The sequence below is a fragment of the Lolium perenne genome, chromosome 4, assembly GCF_019359855.2.
Source record: "Lolium perenne isolate Kyuss_39 chromosome 4, Kyuss_2.0, whole genome shotgun sequence".
In the NCBI taxonomy this organism is placed as follows: domain Eukaryota; kingdom Viridiplantae; phylum Streptophyta; class Magnoliopsida; order Poales; family Poaceae; genus Lolium; species Lolium perenne.
Window position 1 is genome coordinate 352,224,122 of NC_067247.2, and position 21,482 is coordinate 352,245,603.

Here is a 21,482-nt window from a genome sequence, read left to right on the forward strand (position 1 = left end):
TAGACAGTAATATTACCATCAGCATCTGTTTTTCTCTTGAAGATCCATTTATTCTCGACAGCCTTTCGGCTATCAGGTAAGTCTACCAAAGTCCACACTTTATTATCATACATGAATCCCATTTCGGATTTCATGGCTTCTTGCCATTTGTTGGAATCTGGGCTCATCATCGCTTCTTCATACGTCGCGGGGTCCTTGTAACATCCCAAAAATTTCAAAACAAACAAAATGAATTTCCCTAGTTCCAAATTTTGGAACTAACAAAAACTTTTATTAAATCAAGTTGATACATAGAGATCTTGTTTAATCCTTGTGCTATTGCCATGATTGCTTGTTTAATTAGTTTTTGAAATACTTATAAACCCTAAACCTCACACCCCTTTTTACCATCCAAGTTAAAATAAAATAAAAAGAATTTAAATAAGAAAAGGCATATGTGCCTATGGCTATTTTTATAAAACTTTACCCTAGACCTTTCCACTTTATATAGAGGATTGGAAAACCTTCATATACCTTATCTAGTACTTCTCAAACCAATTCCAAGTTGAAACCAAAGAAAATAAAAAGAAACTAAAAATGCCATAGAGGCATATGAGAGTAAAATGCAAATTTGTGAATTTGAGGATCTTGACCCTAAGACTTGTGGTGAATGGTTGGATCACTCCTATATACCATTTCAACACTCAACAACATCAAATGGGCCAAGAACACTCAAATCAAAAATCAAATGCCACATATGCATAGAGGCATATGTGACACATAGCCATTTTCCCCAAATCTTGACCTATGCACTTCTACCTTGACCAAATGGTGTGAACCCATCTCCAAACCTAATATAACACTAAATTGACCCTAACCCATGCCCAAGTAAAGCAAGGGGAACAATTTACAAAAATAATAAAATTTGAACCTCACCTCTTATGTGTTATGGCCAATTTTGCAAATCTTTGATCAAGACCTTTTGAAATGGATTCAATGGTTTGAAAATGTTTCTAAACTAATAAGAATCACATTAGAGTCAACAAAAGTCAAATAAAATGGAGAGAAATCAAATAGTGAGAAAATCCCAATTTCACTCACATACACATAAAGCCAATTTTGCAAATCTTCACCAAAGGCCACCTTTGCTTGATCTATTGCTTGTAGAATACTTATATAAGATAAACAAACACAAATGCATCAAAGAAACCAGAATCAAATCCAAGAAATTCTCAAAACCAACATACATGTGATAATGGTCAAAAGTGCCTTTTATAAAATGTTCCCTACTTTACCCCCTGGTTTTGACTTTTCTTCAAACTAAACTTGGTCAACCATTACCATGTCATCCAAGACCTTGTCAAGGTGAACCACTTTCATGTTGACCACCATACCTAACTTTGACCAGGTTGACCAGTAGAGATGTGACAAGTGGAGACTTTGAAATTATGAGAAGATCATACCAAATTTGAAATTTTGCATTCCAATTCCATTTTGATCACCATCACCACCAATATACTCCATTTAATATATGATTACACTCCACCAAAAATATTCTCAAAATTCGAAATTTATTTTCTTGCGGGCATTACAACAAACACCTTGCAGGCAGGATCAAATCTGGAGCCCATACCGATTTTTACCATGGACCAAGTCCAACCCTGCACTCCCTCTGCATCCATGTACCCCTCTGCATCACTGCCAAGCCCTGCCAGCCCTTGCCTTGGACCAGCTTGACTAGAACAACACCATGCCGGCCCTCATGTCACTCCCCATGCCCTTCCCCTCTCCTCTCACATCCACCCTGCACCACCATGTCTCTGAGCATGACCTGACCCTGCTGATCACGACCGTGCACCCCCTTGACTGAAACGGGGTCAGCACTGCCCAGGACCTGCGCGCCCAGACACGCCCAGGGACGCCCACGCGCGCCAGGACGCGCATGGTGACGCCCCAGAGCGCGATAGGACGTCGCCGTGCCCCGTCGACTCAGCGCTCGCCTTGACCTCTCCTTGCACCTGCCCGCTCACCTCGACGTCAGGAACCCAGTGGACACGCTCCCCTGACCTCGCACGCCCTGTCGCCGTCACCGTGGACGACGACCGTCCGCCAGTACCGCTGCCAGTACATGACGTCGCCAGCATGCTCCGTGCTCCGTTTTCAGCGCGCTGACGCTCGTCGTGACCGCCTCGACGTCGCCAACTCCACTGCATCATCGCCAGTGACCAGAACCCACTGTATCGCTGTCGTCATCGATGACCTGCCCGCTCCGCCTCGGCCTTGCCTCGCCCCTATAAAAGCCGACGCTCCCTGGACGATTTCTGCACACCAACAAGTTCTCCTCTCCCTCCTGAACCTCCTCGACCTCTTCCCCTCTCCGATTACACACCACCTCGCCGGAATTTGGCCGGAGCCCGCCGCCGCAGTAGCTCGACGCCGCCGATGATCCCGAGCACTCCCGGAGCTGCAACGACCCTCATTCGACTCGTCGTCATTGACAACGTCGATTGCCCGCCTCGCCGACCCCGCCGGACGCCGGTAAGCCCCTCGCCGCGACCCCTCTGCCGCCGGCTAGGGTTAGAGCTCGTCGGAGCTCGTCCCCGACGAGGATGAACTCTGGACCATCGATCCTCCCTCTAATCTAACGGCTCACCTCACTGCGTACCGGTTACTTTGTGGCGCCCGCTGACAAGCGGGGGCCACCGTCAGGCGGCCCGCTGCGTGCGTGGCACGCTAGCTGGGCCGGCCCACCTCTTTCCCTCGCTGTGCAGCCCACTAGTCTTCCCGCCAGCCCAAAGTTTGAAATTCAAAAATTCTAGAATAGATAAATTTTGCAATCTGATGACAACTTCAAAAATCAATAGGGACAAATCTACTTGGCCAAATTTTAATTTTATATGTTTGGAAAGCTTAGAGTTTTCTCTACACAATGCCACTGTATTCAAACCAATATCTGTTGTATAATTAAAGTAGCAATATAAACAAGACAGGGACTTTTCTGACTTAGAATAATTATTAAATATCAACCACAAATTCTTTTTAGTTGATTCCAACTCCTATAAATCACATTTGACTTGCACTAATTGTTTCTGCAAAAATATTCCATGCTTACTTTGAATGATCATGTCCTAGGTTAATAAAAGGACTATGTGGCTATTTATAGTCAAAGATATTGTCCAAAACTATTAATCAATCTGTTATCACCAGATTTTGGTCAAATCAGGAGGTGGGCCGTTAGAGAGATGGGCTTGGAAGATTACACGTGGAAGATCTCTGAAGCGGCCTTGCACGGAGAATTTGGGCTAGTTTGCCCGTGTATCTTTAATTATAGTAGATTGTATCGTAGATTAAAAGTTAGAGTTTGTCTCGTACACGGTGGGGATATTCCCACGTTAGAAAGTCCCCTGGACTATAAATATGTATCTAGGGTTTATGGAATAAACAACAACTCACGTTCAACCCAAACAAACCAATCTCGGCGCATCGCCAACTCCTTCGTCTCGAGGGTTTCTATCAGGTAAGCGACATGCTGCCTAGATCGCATCTTGCGATCTAGGCAGCACAAGCTCCACGTTGTTCATGCGTTGCTCGTACTGAAGCGTCTTTGATGGCGAGCAACGTAGTTATCATAGATGTGTTAGGGTTAGCATAGTTCTTCGTATAACATGCTTACGTAGTGCAACCCTTGCATATCTAGCCGCCCTCACACCTATCTTAGGTGTGGGGGCGGCACCCCGCTTGATCATTATTTAATAGATCTGATCCGTTACGATTGCTCCTTGTTCTACAAGGATTAGTTTAATATCTGCAATAGTTAGGCCTTACAAAGGGGGGGAGGATCCAGCGGCGCGTAGGGTGTCGTTCGCAAGTCCTAAACAGGATGTTCCGAGGATCAACTTCATGTTGGTTTTTAGGCCTTGTTTAGGATCGGCTTACGATCACCGTGCGTGGCCGCGAGGCCCAACCTGGAGTAGGATGATCCGATTATGCGGTGAAAACCCTAAATCGTCGTAGATCTCATTAGCTTTATCTTGATCAAGCAGGATCACCATATATTCGTACACCCCGTACGAATCATGGGTGGATCGGCTCTTTGAGCCGATTCACGAGATAACTGAGAGCCGATCGAGGCTCGTATTTAATGTTTACGTGTATGCCATGCAGGAAATTAAGCGAGGCATCCCCATCACCTTCCGACCAGGTATAGGTCAGGTGGCACGCCCTTGCACTTCGCATCGGACGTGTGACCAGAAGAGCATTGCGGGCCGTCGCTCGGAGGGGTCTCAGCCAGCCGCAGCTCTAGGCTCTTCCCGGCTCTACCGTGTTGACCGTCGCTGCCCGCCGGTGGGTTTTGGCAGTCAACACATTCTGGCACGCCCGGTGGGACAATCGTCTACATCAACCACATCGCCATCTACATCTGAGATGGTGGACGGCACGCCAGTCACCTACGAGGAGCTGCCTGACGAGCTCAAGAAGAGATATGACGAGATCAAGGTCACCCTCGAAGCCGACCTCATCGGCTCTTTTCAGAGAACCCGTTCCCATGGCATCAGATGGAAGGGATTCTCACCGCAAGGTGCACTCGATGGGATAGACCTCTACTGCCCCGTCGGAGGAACGCACCGGGGGCTGCGGCAGGAGATCAACTACTTGGTGGCTCACTCGCTACACCGCCACTGCGAAAACCTGGTCAACGTGTTGGAGCGTGTCGCTCGCGCGTGATCCAGGAGATCATGAGCCACCGGTACTCGCCGTCGGGACCAGCTCTCGGGACGCATCAAGGGGAGTTGCCACTCCGGTCCGTCCACCGCTGCCATATGCGTTGGCAGCACCAGCTGAAGTGCCGGCTACACCGGCATTCGTCGTCTACAAGATCGGTGGTGATCCTAGTGACTACCAGTTCTTGGCTGAGGCGCCTAAGGAGATCCCTCAAGGATACGCGTGCACGTATGTGCGATTGTGGCAATGGGGCACTCTCAAACCAGGCCACAACATCGGGGACTCCGGCGAAAACAGGAGGAACGTCGGCGACGAGCTTGAGAAGCGACGTGGCTAACTAAGTACGCCACCCCGACGAAACTCCGAGCCCAGCTCCTGCAGTTGGCTCGTAGCTGGAAAAGCAAACATGGCTGGCTAAGTACGCCACCCCGGCGAATCTTGAGTGCAACTCCTGCAGCCAGCACGGCGGATCAGATCGGTACCATGCGAGAGACCAGTTCGGCATGGTGCCGAAAAGAAGGGCAATCGGCTATTCCAAGCCGTACCCGACGAGTACGAGATGATCCCGCTGCCACCTAAATATCGGCTCCCTGACTTCTCCAAATTCAGTGGATCAGATGGCTCCAGCTCCATCGAGCACGTCGGCCGATATTTGGCGCAACTAGGACCGGCTTCAGTGTCGGATCAGCTACGCGTGAGGCTCTTTTCACAGTCCCTCACGGGATCGGCTTTCGGATGGTACACCTCTTTGCCAGCAAACTCCATCCGGTCTTGGAAGCAATTGGAAGAATAGTTCCATATGCAATACCATTCAGAAGCTTCCGAGTCTAGCATTGCCGATCTAGCACAACTACGTCAGAAGCGCGGAGAAACGGTGACAGAGTATATCCAGCGCTTCAGGAATCTTAGGAACCGATGTTATTCGGTTCGTATAACTGAAAAGGAAGCAATCGAGTTGGCAGTAGCTGGCCTTGCAACACAGCTCAAGGACATGGCCTCCCAAGCAGATTATCCCTCGCTGGCGCACATGGTTCAGAAACTATCAGCATATGAACAGCGCCACCCGGACCTGTACCAAGACAAGTTCAAGCGTGCAGTAGTCCTGGTCGATGCAGAAGAAGACGAAGTTCCTGTGGGAGACCAAGAAGTAGCAGTGGCTGAGTGGACTCGGGGAGGAACCCCCGTGTCCTGCAAATGGGTAAAGCCACCAGGGCCGCCCAGGGGATTTGATTTTGACGTGACCAAGACTGAACAAATCTTCGACCTCCTGCTCAAGGAGAAACAGTTGACGATTCCTGAAGGTCTCAAGTTCCCCACGGCACAAGAGCTGAACGGAAAGCCGTACTGCAAATGGCACAACTCGCTCTCCCATGCCACCAACGACTGCAGGGTGTGGCATCAGCACATCCAAGCGGCGATAGAGAAGGGGCGTCTAATTTTCAACCAGTACGCCATGAAGGTCGACACCCAGCCCTTCCCCGCCGTTAACATGGTAGAAGTCACCTACCCTGAGGGTTGCCAGCCAGGTCCCACGTTCAGCATCAACATGGTAGGACCTGGGAACCACTCTGGCAAAGATGGAGATGAGGGCAGCTACTCTCATAGCAAGGACACAGAGGAGGCCGCTCCACGCGATCGGCTCCATCATGATGGCAAGCGCTACGTCACAGAGGGAGAAGTGAAGAACATAAGATATCAACGACCTCTCTCTGATCACCTCCTCAACAAATATGTGAGTCAGTATGACCAACGCCGACGGTCCAACTATGATGATGAAGGAGATCGTCTGGCTAGAGAAGCCAGAAGACATCGTCGGCATGATCGCGATGAGGAGGAGCACGAGCGCCGTGCCACGGACAGGTCAAGGGAGCAAGATGACAACGCCAGACACTGGGACTGCCCTTTCTTCAGACACTGCTGGGATTCAGGAATGAGCCGATTGCCCACAATCAGCAATTGCCCAGAATGCAACAAGAAGAAGAAGGAGGCAGCCAACGTGTCTGTGTTCGAGTGCTTAGGGCCTCTCCCGTCACAGAGCAAACGTGCTGAGTCCCCTCGGTGGGCAGATCTTGAGGATTCCGAAGACGAGGGACCAGAAGAAGAAGACAGGTACCACCGTCCAAGGTGGTGCCCTGACGGACTCAGCCGTTCACAAAAACGCAGGGTTCAGCGGTTGCGCGGCCTGGAGGAAGCCGAAAGGTTATACCTGCATACGCTAAGGAAGGCACGGCCTGATCTGGCTGCAAAGGTTCAGCGAACCCTGGTTGAAGAGGGTCGTCCACGGAGAATGGAGTGGCGTCCCAAGCAAAAGAAAGCCGATGATGAAACATCGGCTGGTACAAACATGGTGCTCGTCCTTCCGACGGAGCTTAATGCTCCACGATTCTACGATGCACTCAAGGTGGACGATAGCAGGCGCATCAAGTCAGAGGTTGGGCTGGTTTTATCCACCAGCCTGGCCGAGTAGCAAGAACAAACCGATGAGCAAACGGGGCGAGGCTGGTCCTTGTGATCGGCCCCAAAAATTATGAAGGAGCATTACAGAACCTTCAGTCAGCGCTCCAATGGATATGGAGGCCGATTCCAGCAATCGGCCAAAATTATCTTCACCACATGTTCTGCTTGTGTTCAGCATCGATCTACTGGGCAACGGCCACGTCGGCGAATGAAAGTCAGCACGAATCCTTGCGGAGCCGACGTGCAAGTACAGTGCCCTGGCTAACCATAAAAGCCGATATCTGCAGTCATCTGGCAGATTCGGCTCGGGGGGCATATAGTCAGATAAACATGTGCAGATAAACACGTGCAGACACGCGTGCAGTGGAACATTGGGGGCCGATTAAGAAAAATCGGCCAAATAAAAAAAAAATTAGCCGATGCTCAGCCATCAACTCTAGTACAGTCACACAAGACCAAGACCGGCTGGTTATATGCTCAAAGTTCACATCGGCATCGACGGTCAGTGCAGGAAAGGAGCCGATCTGACCTGCAAGGCGTGAAAAGTAGACTGAAGAAGCTCGGGGGGCAGCTCACCCTGAAGGTTCTCTGCTTCGGGGAGCCGATTTTGTTGAAATCGGCTAACTCTGCATAGGCGGCACATTCGGCTGATCCATTACCGATTCTCGCCTCGACTGAGACTCGGGGGCAGCTGGCACAGTGGCTGCTCTGTTTTGGAAAGCCGAGTGGAGTCGCATCGGCGGCCCTGCATTGTGACCTCCTCTGAATCGGGATAGGAGGCCGTCGGTTTTTTTTTGTTTTTTACAAGTTTGGACCGTCCTGTCGCTGCAAGAGGAGGAAAGGGACTAGATTCTCAAAATAGCCGATGAGTAGTCATCGGCTAAGGGATTGCGAAAAAATTGTGGTCAGATACCAAATCGCAGCCTGAAATTGAGAAGTTCTTGGCCTACGAGCTAATCGACATGAGAATCCGGCTTCATGGGCGTCCAAAAGAAAAGAAATCCGATGCGTTGCTATCGGTCTTGGCATGACAGGCGGAAGGAATGAAATTGGAGTAATTGAAGGATGAATCAAAAGAACAATTTCATTAATTCAGAGGAGCGGCTTTACAAGAAAGAGCCGATGGCTCTCAAAAGAGGGATCTAGTGCCTAGTGCACTGCTACTACTAGTCTTATTCTACTAGTCGTCGCTGTCCTCGTCGTCACCGCCGTCGATGTCGTCGGCGCTGCTCCCAGGGAGCTCCTCGTCGCTGCTACCCGGCCGTGGCCGGAGCCTCTTCCTCCTCGTCATCATCATCATCCTCGCTGTCCGCCCAGGAGCGGAAGCGCTTGGTTGGCGGGTACCCGGCGGAAGAGGAAGATTCATCTTCCTCCTCCCCTTCTCCTTCTTCATCGTCGTCTTCATCCTCGCTATCCGCCCACATGCGGGAGCGCTTCTTCGGCGGGAGCTTGGCGGAGGGGAAGGCCTTGGCCTTCGCTACTTCTCCTTCTTTCTTCTCATTGTCGGGGGAGAGGGGGTTCACCTTGGAGTGAAGGTTGTCCTCGTTCTTCTTCTTCGGCGAGGATTGGGGGAAGAGGTTTGAGAAGGAGGAGGAAGAGGAAGACATGGCTGAAGGGGAAGGGGGTTTTTTGGGTGCCGATGGCTGGAACAGAGGAAGGGGATGAAGAAAGCTAATCGATCGGCACAGTTAAATAATGAGGAGCCTGGTGGAAATTTAATGTCATTATAGTTTCCAAGGAGATGACGCCAGAGCTATCGAATTTTGCAGAGAAGCTGAGAAGACGGGGCATAATGATAACGGATACTGCAACAGCTCTGCTCTGCCATGACATGACCCGACGAAGGAAAGCATAATGATTTTGGAAAAGTTATTTCCAAAACCAGGGGGGCATGTGTTATCACCAGATTTTGGTCAAATCAGGAGGTGGGCCGTTAGAGAGATGGGCTTGGAAGATTACACGTGGAAGATCTCTGAAGCGGCCTTGCACGGAGAATTTGGGCTAGTTTGCCCGTGTATCTTTAATTATAGTAGATTGTATCGTAGATTAAAAGTTAGAGTTTGTCTCGTACACGATGGGGATATTCCCACGTTAGAAAGTCCCCTGGACTATAAATATGTATCTAGGGTTTATGGAATAAAAAACAACTCACGTTCAACCCAAACAAACCAATCTCGGCGCATCGCCAACTCCTTCGTCTCAAGGGTTTCTATCAGGTAAGCGACATGCTGCCTAGATCGCATCTTGCGATCTAGGCAGCACAAGCTCCACGTTGTTCATGCGTTGCTCGTACTGAAGCGTCTTTGATGGCGAGCAACGTAGTTATCATAGATGTGTTAGGGTTAGCATAGTTCTTTGTATAACATGCTTACGTAGTGCAACCCTTGCATATCTAGCCGCCCTCACACCTATCTTAGGTGTGGGGGCGGCACCCCGCTTGATCATTATTTAGTAGATCTGATCCGTTACGATTGCTCCTTGTTCTACAAGGATTAGTTTAATATCTGCAATAGTTAGGCCTTACAAAGGGGGGGAGGATCCAGCGGCGCGTAGGGTGTCGTTCGCAAGTCCTAAACAGGATGTTCCGAGGATCAACTTCATGTTGGTTTTTAGGCCTTGTTTAGGATCGGCTTACGATCACCGTGCGTGGCCGCGAGGCCCAACCTGGAGTAGGATGATCCGATTATGCGGTGAAAACCCTAAATCGTCGTAGATCTCATTAGCTTTATCTTGATCAAGCAGGATCACCATATATTCGTGCACCCCGTACGAATCATGGGTGGATCGGCTCTTTGAGCCGATTCACGAGATAACTTTGAGCCGATCGAGGCTCGTATTTAATGTTTACGTGTATGCCATGCAGGAAATTAAGCGAGGCATCCCCATCACCTTCCTGACCAGGTATAGGTCAGGTGGCACGCCCTTGCACTTCGCATCGGACGTGTGACCAGAAGAGCATTGCGGGCCGTCGCTCGGAGGGGTCTCAGCCAGCCGCAGCTCTAGGCTCTTCCCGGCTCTACCGTGTTGACCGTCGCTGCCCGCCGGTGGGTTTTGGCAGTCAACACAATCATATGGGAGTCTTTCTCTCATTTAAATCTTGTCATGAACAATTCAAAATGAGGTAGAGACTCTGGTCATTTAGGTCTCATATGAATTGTTGATGATATTAAATCTTTACCATGCTAAGATTAAATTGTATGAGGTGCTACACCTCCTTTAAATTATTTTTCTTAAATGATAAGTGTGAAGAGGTTGACCTTGGTCAACCTAGGTCACATATTATTCATGAGAGGAAATTAAATCTTAACAAGATGCAATGAGAGGAAATTATTTCTCCAAGGAATTAAATAGAAACCCTAATCAATATTTGTAATGAGAGGAAATTATTTTTCTTTAAAAAGAAAATAAAGTCAACCAACATGATAATAATATGGTGATGCTAAAATAGCTTGTGTGAACCTTTTGTGTGATTAGTCTAGCCCTTAAGTATTGTTTGGTGATTGTATCCTCGTATTCGTTTATAGACGCTAGTACCGGAGACTATCAAGAGGAGGAGGTTTTCTACCAAGAAGAAGAAGAAGAGAACTTTGATCACAACACCAACCAAGGCAAGCTAGACTAATGCAAGTTATATGGTTGCAAGCTAATATTCTTGCAAAGTGCAAAGCTCTACTAGAGCAAGGCACACTCACCAATTACTTTATGCTTCATGATCCCATCCCAAGTTTTATTCTTCAAAACTTTTACTTTGATTATTATAACTTGCTTTGATAGTTAACTTTGGTCTAGAGATAGAGTACTACAAGAGTATCAAACTTAGCCTAGAAAGCTATAAGCTAGTTAGCACCCCTCATGACTAGTGCTAGTGCTAACAAATAAAATTGACTACTCTAGATGGGAACTTGTGAAATGAAATGACTTTGAAAACCTTGGAATGATGATTCATTCTATTGAAAGATTTTGAAGGTGAATATGACTTGTGAATGACTTGGTGAATTTTACGAAAACTGATGGTTGGGTTCGGATGCGATACCATTCCAATTTTACAAGTACCCCCGCAATACCTGATATGGGTAGGGCTTAACTAGAAGTTTAAAAAAATGTATCTTAGTATGGGTTCCCTCTAAACAAGCGTCATCGGGGTTATGCCAAGGGCTGCCTCCAAAGAAATATGGAATGATGTGATATGACGTGAATATGAGGTGAATGTCCGGCCCAAGCCCTGTGCAGTTCCCAGGCTGACAGTTTGTCTTCACTGGGAGGCCAAGCTCATGGGGAGAGGTGCCTATACTAGGGTACGTAAGTGAAAGGTTATGGTTGGTAGTCCGCACACGGACTGTGGTAAATCAGGGCCAGTTAACCCTGACGGATTATTGCAAATGTTGTGGCACAAGTGTACGACCTCTGCAGAGTGTAGATCTATTCGAATAGCCGCGTCCATGGTTATGGACGGTTGGAAAGGCCATACTGTTCCGTCATCAGACCATTTTCAAAATGTGACATGTGAAGGGTGACTTGTGACTTGAACTTGAAAGGGTGAATGGTGAATTTGACATGAATCACAACAGAGTTGTGGGAATGACACTAATGTTCCCACTTGAGTTAGTTAGCAAATGAAGAAGCTTTTACTAAATGTTTGTGAACTAAAATTGGCTTTATGCAAATAAACTTAGAGCTTAGCACCCCCTTACTATAGTTGATAGTGCTTACATTAGTATTAGTTTGCGAGTACTTTAAAGTACTCATGGCTTTGTCCCTGGCTATTCAAATGGCCAGACTATGTAGAGGAACAGCAGTACGAGGAAGATGGACAGCAGGACGTCTACGACAACTAGGACCACTCCTGACATCAACAGTTGCCTGTGGAACAGATGGACCACAACCGCTACTACTTCGCTTCCGCTATGTGTTTTGTAATAGGATCTCTAGATCCATTATGTTGTATTAAGACTGGATCATGTGATCCCTCTATTGTAAGACGATTATGGTATGTAATGAATGATGTGTTGTGATATCGATCTATTATGTCTCGCAAAAACAATATTCCTGGGATTGCGAGGAATGGCATAATAGGCATCTGGATTTAAAAATCCGGGTGTTGACAGTCCTCATCATTGTTGTCCACAATCATGACATTTAGACAAGGATCATACCAATCAGGAGTGGCACGTTCCCTTGTCGATCTGCGAGGTTCAGTAGCTATCTCGTTTGAAGTTTCACGATCATTATCATTAGCTTCCTCTGTTGTTGGTGTAGGCGGCACAGGAACAACTTCCGGTACTGCGCTACTCTGATCAACTAGTGAAGATTCATAAATCTCATCGAGTTCTACTTTTCTTCCAGTCACTTCTTTAGTGAGAAATTCTTTCTCAAGAAAGGTTCCGTTCTTAGCAACAAAGATTTTGCCTTCGGATCTGTGATAGAAAGTGTACCCTATAGTTTCCTTAGGGTATCCTATGAAGATGCATTTCTCCGCTTTGGGTTCTAGCTTGTCCGGTTGTAACTTCTTTACATAGGCTTCGCAACCCCAAACTTTAAGGAACGACAGCTTAGGTTTCTTATTAAACCATAATTCATACGGTGTCGTTTCAACGGATTTTGATGGTGCTCTATTTAAAGTGAATGCGGCTGTCTCTAATGCATAACTCCAAAATGATAATGGCAAATCAGTAAGAGACATCATAGAACGAACCATATCTAAGAGAGTTCGATTACGACGTTCGGACACACCGTTTCGTTGTGGTGTTCCCGGCGGTGTCAATTGTGAAAGTATTCCGCATTTCTTTAAATGCATGCCAAACTCATAACTCAGATATTCACCTCCACGATCAGATCGTAGAAATTTAATCTTCTTGTTACGTTGATTTTCTACTTCACTTTGGAATTCCTTAAACTTCTCGAAAGTTTCGGATTTATGTTTCATGAAATAGATATACCCATATCTACTCAGATCATCTGTGAAGGTTAGAACATAACGATAACCACCGCGCGAGGCTACACTCATTGGTCCACACACATCGGTATGTATGATTTCCAATAAGTCTGTAGCTCGCTCCATAATACCAGAGAATGGAGTCTTAGTCATTTTCCCATTAGACATGCTTCGCATCTATCAAGTGACTCAAAGTCAAGTGATTCAAGTAATCCATCGGTATGGAGTTTCTTCATGCGTTTCACTCCAATATGACCAAGACGACAGTGCCACATATAAGTAGAATTATCATTCAATTTAATTCGCTTAGCATCAATGTTATGAATATGTGTATCACTACTATCGAGATCTAACAGAAATAAACCATTCTTTTCAGGTGCTCGACCATAAAAGATATTATTCATAAAAATAGAACAACCATTATTCTCAGACTTGAATGAATAACCGTCTTGCATTAAACAAGATCCAGATATAATGTTCATGCTCAACGCGGGTACAAAATAACAATTATTGAGGTTTAAAACTAATCCCGAAGGTAGATGTAGAGGAAGTGTGCCGACAGCGATCACATCGACTTTGGATCCATTTCCAATGCGCATCGTCACTTCATCCTTTAGTAGTCTTCGTTTATTCTTTAGTTCCTGTTTCGAGTTAGAAATATGAGCAACCAGTATCAAATACCCAGGTACTAGTACAAATATGAGCAACCAGTATCAAATACCCAGGTACTAGTACGAGAACCAGTAAGATAAACATCTATAACATGTATATCAGATATACTTTCTTTCTTCTTCTTGACAAGGCCGCTCTTCAGATCCGCCAAATACTTGGAGCAATTACGCTTCCAATGTCCCTTCTCCTTGCAGTAATAGCACTCAGCATCAGGCTTAGGGCCAGTCTTAGGTTTCACAGGAGGCGTGGCAGCTTTCTTGCCACCCTTCTTGAATTTGCCTTTAGACTTGCCCTGTTTCTTGAAACTGGTGGTCTTGTTGACCATCAACACTTGGTGCTCTTTCTTGATCTCAATCTCAGCAGCTTTAAGCATGGAGAAGAGTTCAGGTAACTCTTTGTTCATGTTCTGCATATTGTAGTTCATCACAAAGTTCTTGTAACTAGGTGGCAGTGATTGAAGGATACGATTAATCCCCAGTCTGTTAGGAATAACTATTTCCAAGTCACTGAGTTTCTTCGCATGCCCGGTCATAACGAGCATGTGCTCACTAACGGAGCTACCTTCTTCCATCATGCAACTGAAGAAGTGTTTCGATGCTTCGTAGCATTCCACGGCCACATGAGTTTCAAAAATAGTCTTCAACTCTTTTATCAACGCATGTGGATCATGGTGCTCAAAATGTTTTTGAAGATCGACTTCCAGACTGCATAGGATGGCACACTGAACTTGAGAGTACCGAGTTTTCCGAGTTGCGTAAACATTCTTTACTTCATCGGTTTCAGTTTCTGCAGGAGGGTCACCTAGCGGTGCATCAAGCACATATTGCAGATTTCCGCCAGCGAGGAAAATCCTCACATGACGGAACCAGTCGGTGAAGTTGCTACCGTTGCTCTTAAGTTTTTCTTTCTCTAGGAACTGGTTAAAATTGATTGGGGACGCCATATCTACAACATATATTTGCAATAGTTTAGACTAAGTTTATGACAAATTGAGTTCAAATTTTAATTCAACATAATTAAAAACTAGGTGAACTCCCACTCAAAACAATATCCCTCGAATTGTCTTAGTGATCACACGAACCAAATCCACCACACCTAAGTCCGATCATCACGTGACAAGATGTAATTTCAATGGCGAACACTCAAAGTGTTCATCATATCAATCATATGATTCATGCTCTACCTTTCGGTATCACGTGTTCCGAGACCATGTCTGTACATGCTAGGCTCGTCAAGGCCACCTTAGTATCCACATGTGCAAAACTGGCTTGCACCCGTTGTATGCACTTGTTGATTCTATCACACCCGATCATCACGAGATGCTTCGAAACGACAAGTCTTGGCAACGGTGCTACTAAGGATGAACACTTTATTATCTTGATATTTTAGTGAGAGGGATCATCTTATAATGCTACCGTCGCGATCTAAGCAAAATAAGATGCATAAAAGGATTAACATCACATGCAGTTCATATGTGATATGATATGGCCCTTTTATCTTTGCGCCTTTGATCTTCATCTCCAAAGCACGGACATGATCTCCATCATCAACGGGCATGATCTCCATCATCGTCGGCGTAGCGTCAAGGTCAATGGCGCCGTCTTCATGATTGTTCTCCCATGTAGCAACTATTACAACTTCTTTGAAATACTACTCAACATGAAATTTAAAGACAACCATAAGGCTCCTGTCGGTTGCCACAATACAATAATGATCATCTCATACATATTTATCATCACATTATGTCCATATCACATCACCAAACCCTGCAAAAACAAGTTAGACGTCTCTAATTTGGTTTGCATATTTTACGTGGTTTAGGGTTTTCGAGAAAGATCTAATCTACCTACGAACATGAACCACAACGGTGATACTAGTGTTGTCAATAGAAGAGTAAATTGAATCTTCACTATAGTAGGAGAGACAGACACCCGCAAAGCCACTTATGCAATACAAGTTGCATGTCGAGCGTGGAGCAAATCTCATGAACGCGGTCATGTAAAGTTAGCCCGAGCCGCTTCATCCCACTGTGCCACAAAAATGCAAAGTACTCAAACTAAAGACAACATAAGCATCAACGCCCACAAACCATTGTGTTCTACTCGTGCAACCATCTATGCATAGACACGGCTCTGATACCACTGTTGGGATACGTTGCATAGAAAACAAAAAAATTCCTACCGCGAGAACGCAATCCAAGCCAAGATGCAATCTAGAAGATGGGAGCAACAAGGGGATGAATGAGTCTCACCCTTGAAGAATTCCAAAGCCTACAAGATGAGGCTCTTGTTGCTGCGGTAGACGATCACTTGCCACTTGCAAAAGCGCGTAGAAGATCTTGATCTCAGTGCCACAATCGGGCAGCACCTCCGTACTCGATCACACGTTCGGTGTTGATGAAGACGACGTCCTTCTCCCCGTTCCAGCGGGCAGCAGAAGTAGTAGCTCCTCCTTGAATCCGGCAGCACGACGGCGTGGTGGCGGTTGCGATGGAGAACTCCGGCGGAGCTTCGCTAAGCTATGCGGGAGAGGTGGAGGAGAGGGGGCGGCTAGGGTTTGGGAGAGGGGTAGCCGGCCACTATGGGGTGCGGCCTCCTTGAGGGCTTGTGGTGGCCGGCCCCCTCCCCTATGCCCCTCATTATATAGGTGGAACCCCCAAGTGTTGGACTACAAGTCTTCGAATAAGACCCCAACCCAAAATTTCCATGTAGTAGGGAAACCTACCCAAGGTGGGACTCGCACCCAAGTGGGATTCCCACCCTTCCATGAGGGGGAGGTGGCCGGCCACCTTAGGTGGAGTCCACCTGGGACTCCACCCATAGGGTTGGCCGGCCATGGATGGTGGAGTCCCTTCGGGACTCCGCTTTCCAAAGTGATTTCTTCCGGACTTTTCTAGAACCTTCTAGAACCTTCCATAAATGCACCGGATCATTTCCAAACTTGGAATATGACTTCCTATATATGAATCTTATTCTCCGGACCATTCCGGAACTCCTCGTGATGTCCGGGATCCCGTCCGAGACTTCGAACAATACTTCGAACTCCATTCCATATTCAAGTTCTACCATTTCAACATCAAACCTTAAGTGTGTCACCCTACGGTTCGTGAACTATGTGGACATGGTTGAGTACTCTCTCCGACCAATAACCAATAGCGGGATCTGGAGATCCATAATGGCTCCCACATATTCAACGATGACTTTAGTGATCGAATGAACCATTCACATACGATACCAATTCCCTTTGTCACGCGATATTTTACTTGTCCGAGGTTTGATCATCGGTATCACTCTATACCTTGTTCAACCTCGTCTCCTGACAAGTACTCTTTACTCATACCGTGGTATGTGGTCTTTATGAACTTATTCATATGCTTGCAAGACATTAGACGACATTCCACCGAGAGGGCCCAGAGTATATCTATCCGTCATCGGGATGGACAAATCCCACTGTTGATCCATATGCCTCAACTCATACTTTCCGGATACTTAACCCCACCTATATAACCACCCATTTACACAGTGGCGTTTGATGTAATCAAAGTACCTTTCCGGTATAAGTGATTTACATGATCTCATGGTCATAAGGACTAGGTAACTATGTATCAAAAGCTTATAGCAAATAACTTAATGACGTGATCTTATGCTACGCTTAATTGGGTGTGTCCATTACATCATTCATATAATGATATAACCTTGTTATTAATAACATCCAATATTCATGATTATGAAACTAATCATCCATTAATCAACAAGCTAGTTAAGAGGCATACTAGGGACTCTTTGTTGTTTACATATCACACATGTATCAATGTTTTGGTTAATACAACTATAGCATGGTATATAAAAATTTATCATAAACATAAAGATATATAATAACCACTTTTATTATTGCCTCTTGGGCATATCTCCAACAAAAAGTATGTCAAACTGGGATTGCAAAAACTGAAATTGACAGTATATAAGAAAAACATGAGAAAAATCACCTTTCTTTTCACCCCACAGCGATTTGTCGCATGGAAACGTCCAACTATCACCTCATTCGGAATATTGTCCAACAATTCCTTCTCTACAAAGCAAATGAGGCTATGGCTCATATAATCATCACCCATTTTGTTTCGTAGAGCACTCTTGACAAGCTTCATAGCTGAGAAGCACCTCTCGATAGTTGCCGTAGCAACGGGAAGAGTTAACACTAACTTTAAAAGGCGATAGACCAACGGATAAGAAAGATGCTTCCGTGTAGTCACCATTAGTTTAGCCAAATCGATGATTGTGTCCAAGCTAGCAAACCTTGTATCATTGAGTACATTATCTAGGTAAAGGCAAAGCTCCTGCTCAAGATGATCCAATTCATCATCATTGAAGTCTCCAGGATAAAACTTGGCCAACTTGATAAGTTTCTCATCATCATAAAGTCTAAATTGATCACTTGGGCTGAAAGCGGACATGCAACAAAGCAACTCTAAATTTACCTCATTGAATCTGCGATTTAACTGTTCTAACAACAAATCTATGACAACAAAGAAACAGTCAACCCGATAATGATGCTCATTGTCAATGCCGGTCTTTTGCCTTGGCTTCTTTGGATTTATGTAGTCCTTTTTCATGTCCATCGCCGAAATGTCATATGTCTCGCAGAAGAGGCATACTTTCTTCAGGAGAGAATTCCAACCTTGCTCAGATCTGAGCTTCATTAGCTCCCTCTTAATAGATTCTACATCTGACATAGCATTTGCAATACCCATGTCCTTTGTTTGAAATGTTTTTGACAGCCCATTTGTCCAAGCAAATATAATCATCATCATGTGTAGAAAGAATATAGAATCAAATGTTTGAAAATATTTTAGAAGACCATTGGCTTGACGTTTCTTGTACGGATCTTTTCCATCTTCCTCCACATATTCTAGTATTTTAACCACTGAAGGGAACATCTTCGACAAACTCAACAAAGTTGTATAGTGAGAATTCCATCTAGTATCTCCTGGTCTTTGGAGAGACATCTCCTGGTTTAATCCAGATCCTGTAGAAAGCTCTCCCCTGTAAATAGCTTTCCTAAGTTCTTCCTGATGAAACTCTCTAAGTTTATCCTTTCTCTTGCAAGAGTATCCAGCCACGGTAACCAATAATGATATCATATCAAAGAATTCGCCAACATCAGGTATCTTCTTTGCAAGAGACACAACAACTAAGTCAAGCTTATGAGCAAAACAATGTACATAATAAGCTGAACTGTTCTCTCTCATAATCTTGGCCTGCAAGCCATTAAACTCACCGGCCATGTTACTTGCTCCATCATAACCTTGTCCTCTCACTTGTTGTAGACTCAAACCAAACTTTGCAAACATAAAATCAATTTTAGACTTGAGATAATCTGCTGTTGTCTCCTCCACATGAACAACACCAACAAACCTCTCATTTGACACCCCACATTTGTTGACATAGCGTAGAACAACTGCCATTTGTTCTTTGTCAGAAACATCACGACACTCATCAACCAATAAACTAAACACGCCATTGTCAATGTCCTTCAAAATACTGCCCATAATTTCTTCCGCAAAGCATTGAGTAATATCCTTTTGAATTGTTGGAGACACCAACTGATTATTGCGTGGAGCATTTTTGAATGCCTTGGCTACAACATCATTTTGCATCATAGTATAATCCTTCAACTCGAGATAATTTCCTTTATTTGTTGAGTCTTCTGACTCATCATGGCCACGAAAAGGTTGTCCTTGATGCAACAAGTATCTACATATATCAATTGCAGCATTCAACCGGATAAGATGCTCATTCTTCTCAATTTGAGTTTGTTTATGCAAGGCTTCGGGGATTGATTGAGCAGTATTCATCAGATCTTCACAGTTTTTTAGTGCCTTGTTGTGGAAACTATCACGGTCACCCACATGTTTCGAAAATCTCTCTGGTCCCTTCTTCCAATTGACATAGCCCTCTATCACAAATGCATCATGTCCATGCTTGTTACCTTTAATATTGTCCCTGAACAAATAGCAACACAGGCAATATGCCTTGTCCTCTGCCTCACTGTACTCTAACCAATTGGCATGCATATCATACCAATCAGCAATAAAATGCATCTTACTCTTTCCAATCATTCTGAGTTTAAACTTGGATGGACGAGGTTGATGAGGCCCCCATGTCAAGTACTTTCTTCTGATGTCCTCATGCTGATTGGGATGGAAATCTATAATTCTCTTCCTTTTAGATGGATCCCGAGGAAGCTTGCTCAAATCAATCATTTCAGGCATGTTGCCACTTGTAGATTTTGGATAAAATCGCTCCATAGCTTCTCTGCATATGTCAAAATAAAATTTTCATACATGAATTCAGAGTTCATATAGATTTTCTTCTTTCAAATACTCAAACAGCAAATGATTAATGATATATGTTTCTTCTAGTCTCAAATACTCAAACAGCAATTGATATATATTTCTTCTACTCTCCAATACTCAAACAGTCAAACAGCAATACAAATCAATCTGAACACTTGAGGTTCAGAGAATCAGAGTTCAGACTTAACAGTACGTGCAAATTGATCTGAACATCAAACTTCTCTTTTGAGTAATTGATCATGTATTAATGTGAAATAAACTAGGCTCAATCAAGCTGATATAGAATTAGAAGGAGACAATAAATAAGAAATCAGAAGTTTTGAGAAATTAAGAAGACGCTTGGGGAAGAACTTGGGGGATTACCAGAGGGCAGATGCAGTGATCTTCAAAGTTCGAAGGATAGGCGGTCGGTCGGCCGGCCGGCGTGCCGGAGGGCGGAGGCGGGCGTCGGATTGGGAGATCGCCAGTCGCTTGGTTTGTCTCGAAACCTCTGTCGCTTTGTTTCTGGCGAAACTTCCGTCGCTTGGTTTCCTTGCTGATCAATGCCAAATTGCCCCGCTCTAGCTCTCCAACAGGCGCGCTAAAACAGCCGCGCGGAAAAAAAACTACCGATTTGGCGCGCGCGGGCGCTCGCGCGCAGCTCCAGCGGACGCGTGAAAAAAGGGCGCGCGTCCGCTTTTGCGCTATCCCGCGCGGGAGAATTGCCGCGTCCGCTGCCGCGCGCGCTATAAACGCGACACGCGCGTGCGCGCCACCAGACTGAACTTTCCACGCGTCTCTCCCTCTCTCCCTCTCTCCCGCCGTCGCTCCGCCTCCGCGCCGACGACACCTCTCCCTCTCTCCCGCCGACGCTCCACCTCCGCGCCGCCGCCCCGCCTCCGGCTACCACGGCGTTCGGGCGCGGCCGAGCGGCCGGTTCGACGCGGAGATCCACTCCGGCGACGAGCGGATCCGCCTCGGTACCTACGACACGGCGCACGAGGCGGCGCGGGCGTACGACGCCGTCGCTTGGCGTCTCGGCTGCTCCCGGCGGTCGATGAATTTTCACGATGTCTACACGCGGGAGCAAGCGGAGATGCTCGCGCCGCCGCCGCCAGTCATCACGCAGGAGCAGCAGCGCCGGCAACGGGAGTTGGAGCAGCGCCTCCTCATCGCGGAGCGCGACGAGGCGCTGCGCCTCGAGTGGGCGCGCCGCTTCCCCGAAGACGTCGCCGCCACGGAGGCCTTCTACGCGCAGAAGGAGGAGGAGAAGGCGAAGAAGAAAGCTTCGCGCGAGAAGCGCCGCGCCGAGGCCGCGGCGAGGAAGGCGGCGAGGGCCGCGAAGGCGGCGAGGAAGGAGGAGGAAAAGAAGAAGGGCGCAGGGCCGTC

General features: G+C 46.3%; 1 protein-coding gene across 1 annotated transcript; it reads right to left on the reverse strand.

Moving 5' to 3' along the window:
• Positions 1–1,856: 1,856 nt before the first annotated feature.
• On the reverse strand, positions 1,857–20,674 carry LOC127347997 (uncharacterized). The gene is made up of 3 exons (XM_071818279.1): positions 20,478–20,674; positions 17,748–20,073; positions 1,857–2,186 (listed from the first exon to the last, which is right to left on the reverse strand). The coding sequence occupies exons 2-3, from the start codon at positions 20,064–20,066 to the stop codon at positions 1,857–1,859; spliced, it is 2,649 nt and encodes an 882-aa protein (XP_071674380.1). The 5' UTR covers positions 20,067–20,073; positions 20,478–20,674.
• Between the last annotated feature and the right edge of the window lie 808 nt (positions 20,675–21,482).

Excerpts from the sequence above, each read along its gene's own strand:
- LOC127347997 (XM_071818279.1), bottom strand. The coding sequence starts at position 20,066 with ATGGAGCGATTTTATCCAAAATCTACAAGTGGCAACATGCCTGAAATG. Across the intron at positions 2,187-17,747 it reads GCTGTGGGGTGAAAAGAAAG|TGGAGTTGGCGACGTCGAGG; the intron begins GTGATTTTTCTC and ends GCGATGATGCAG.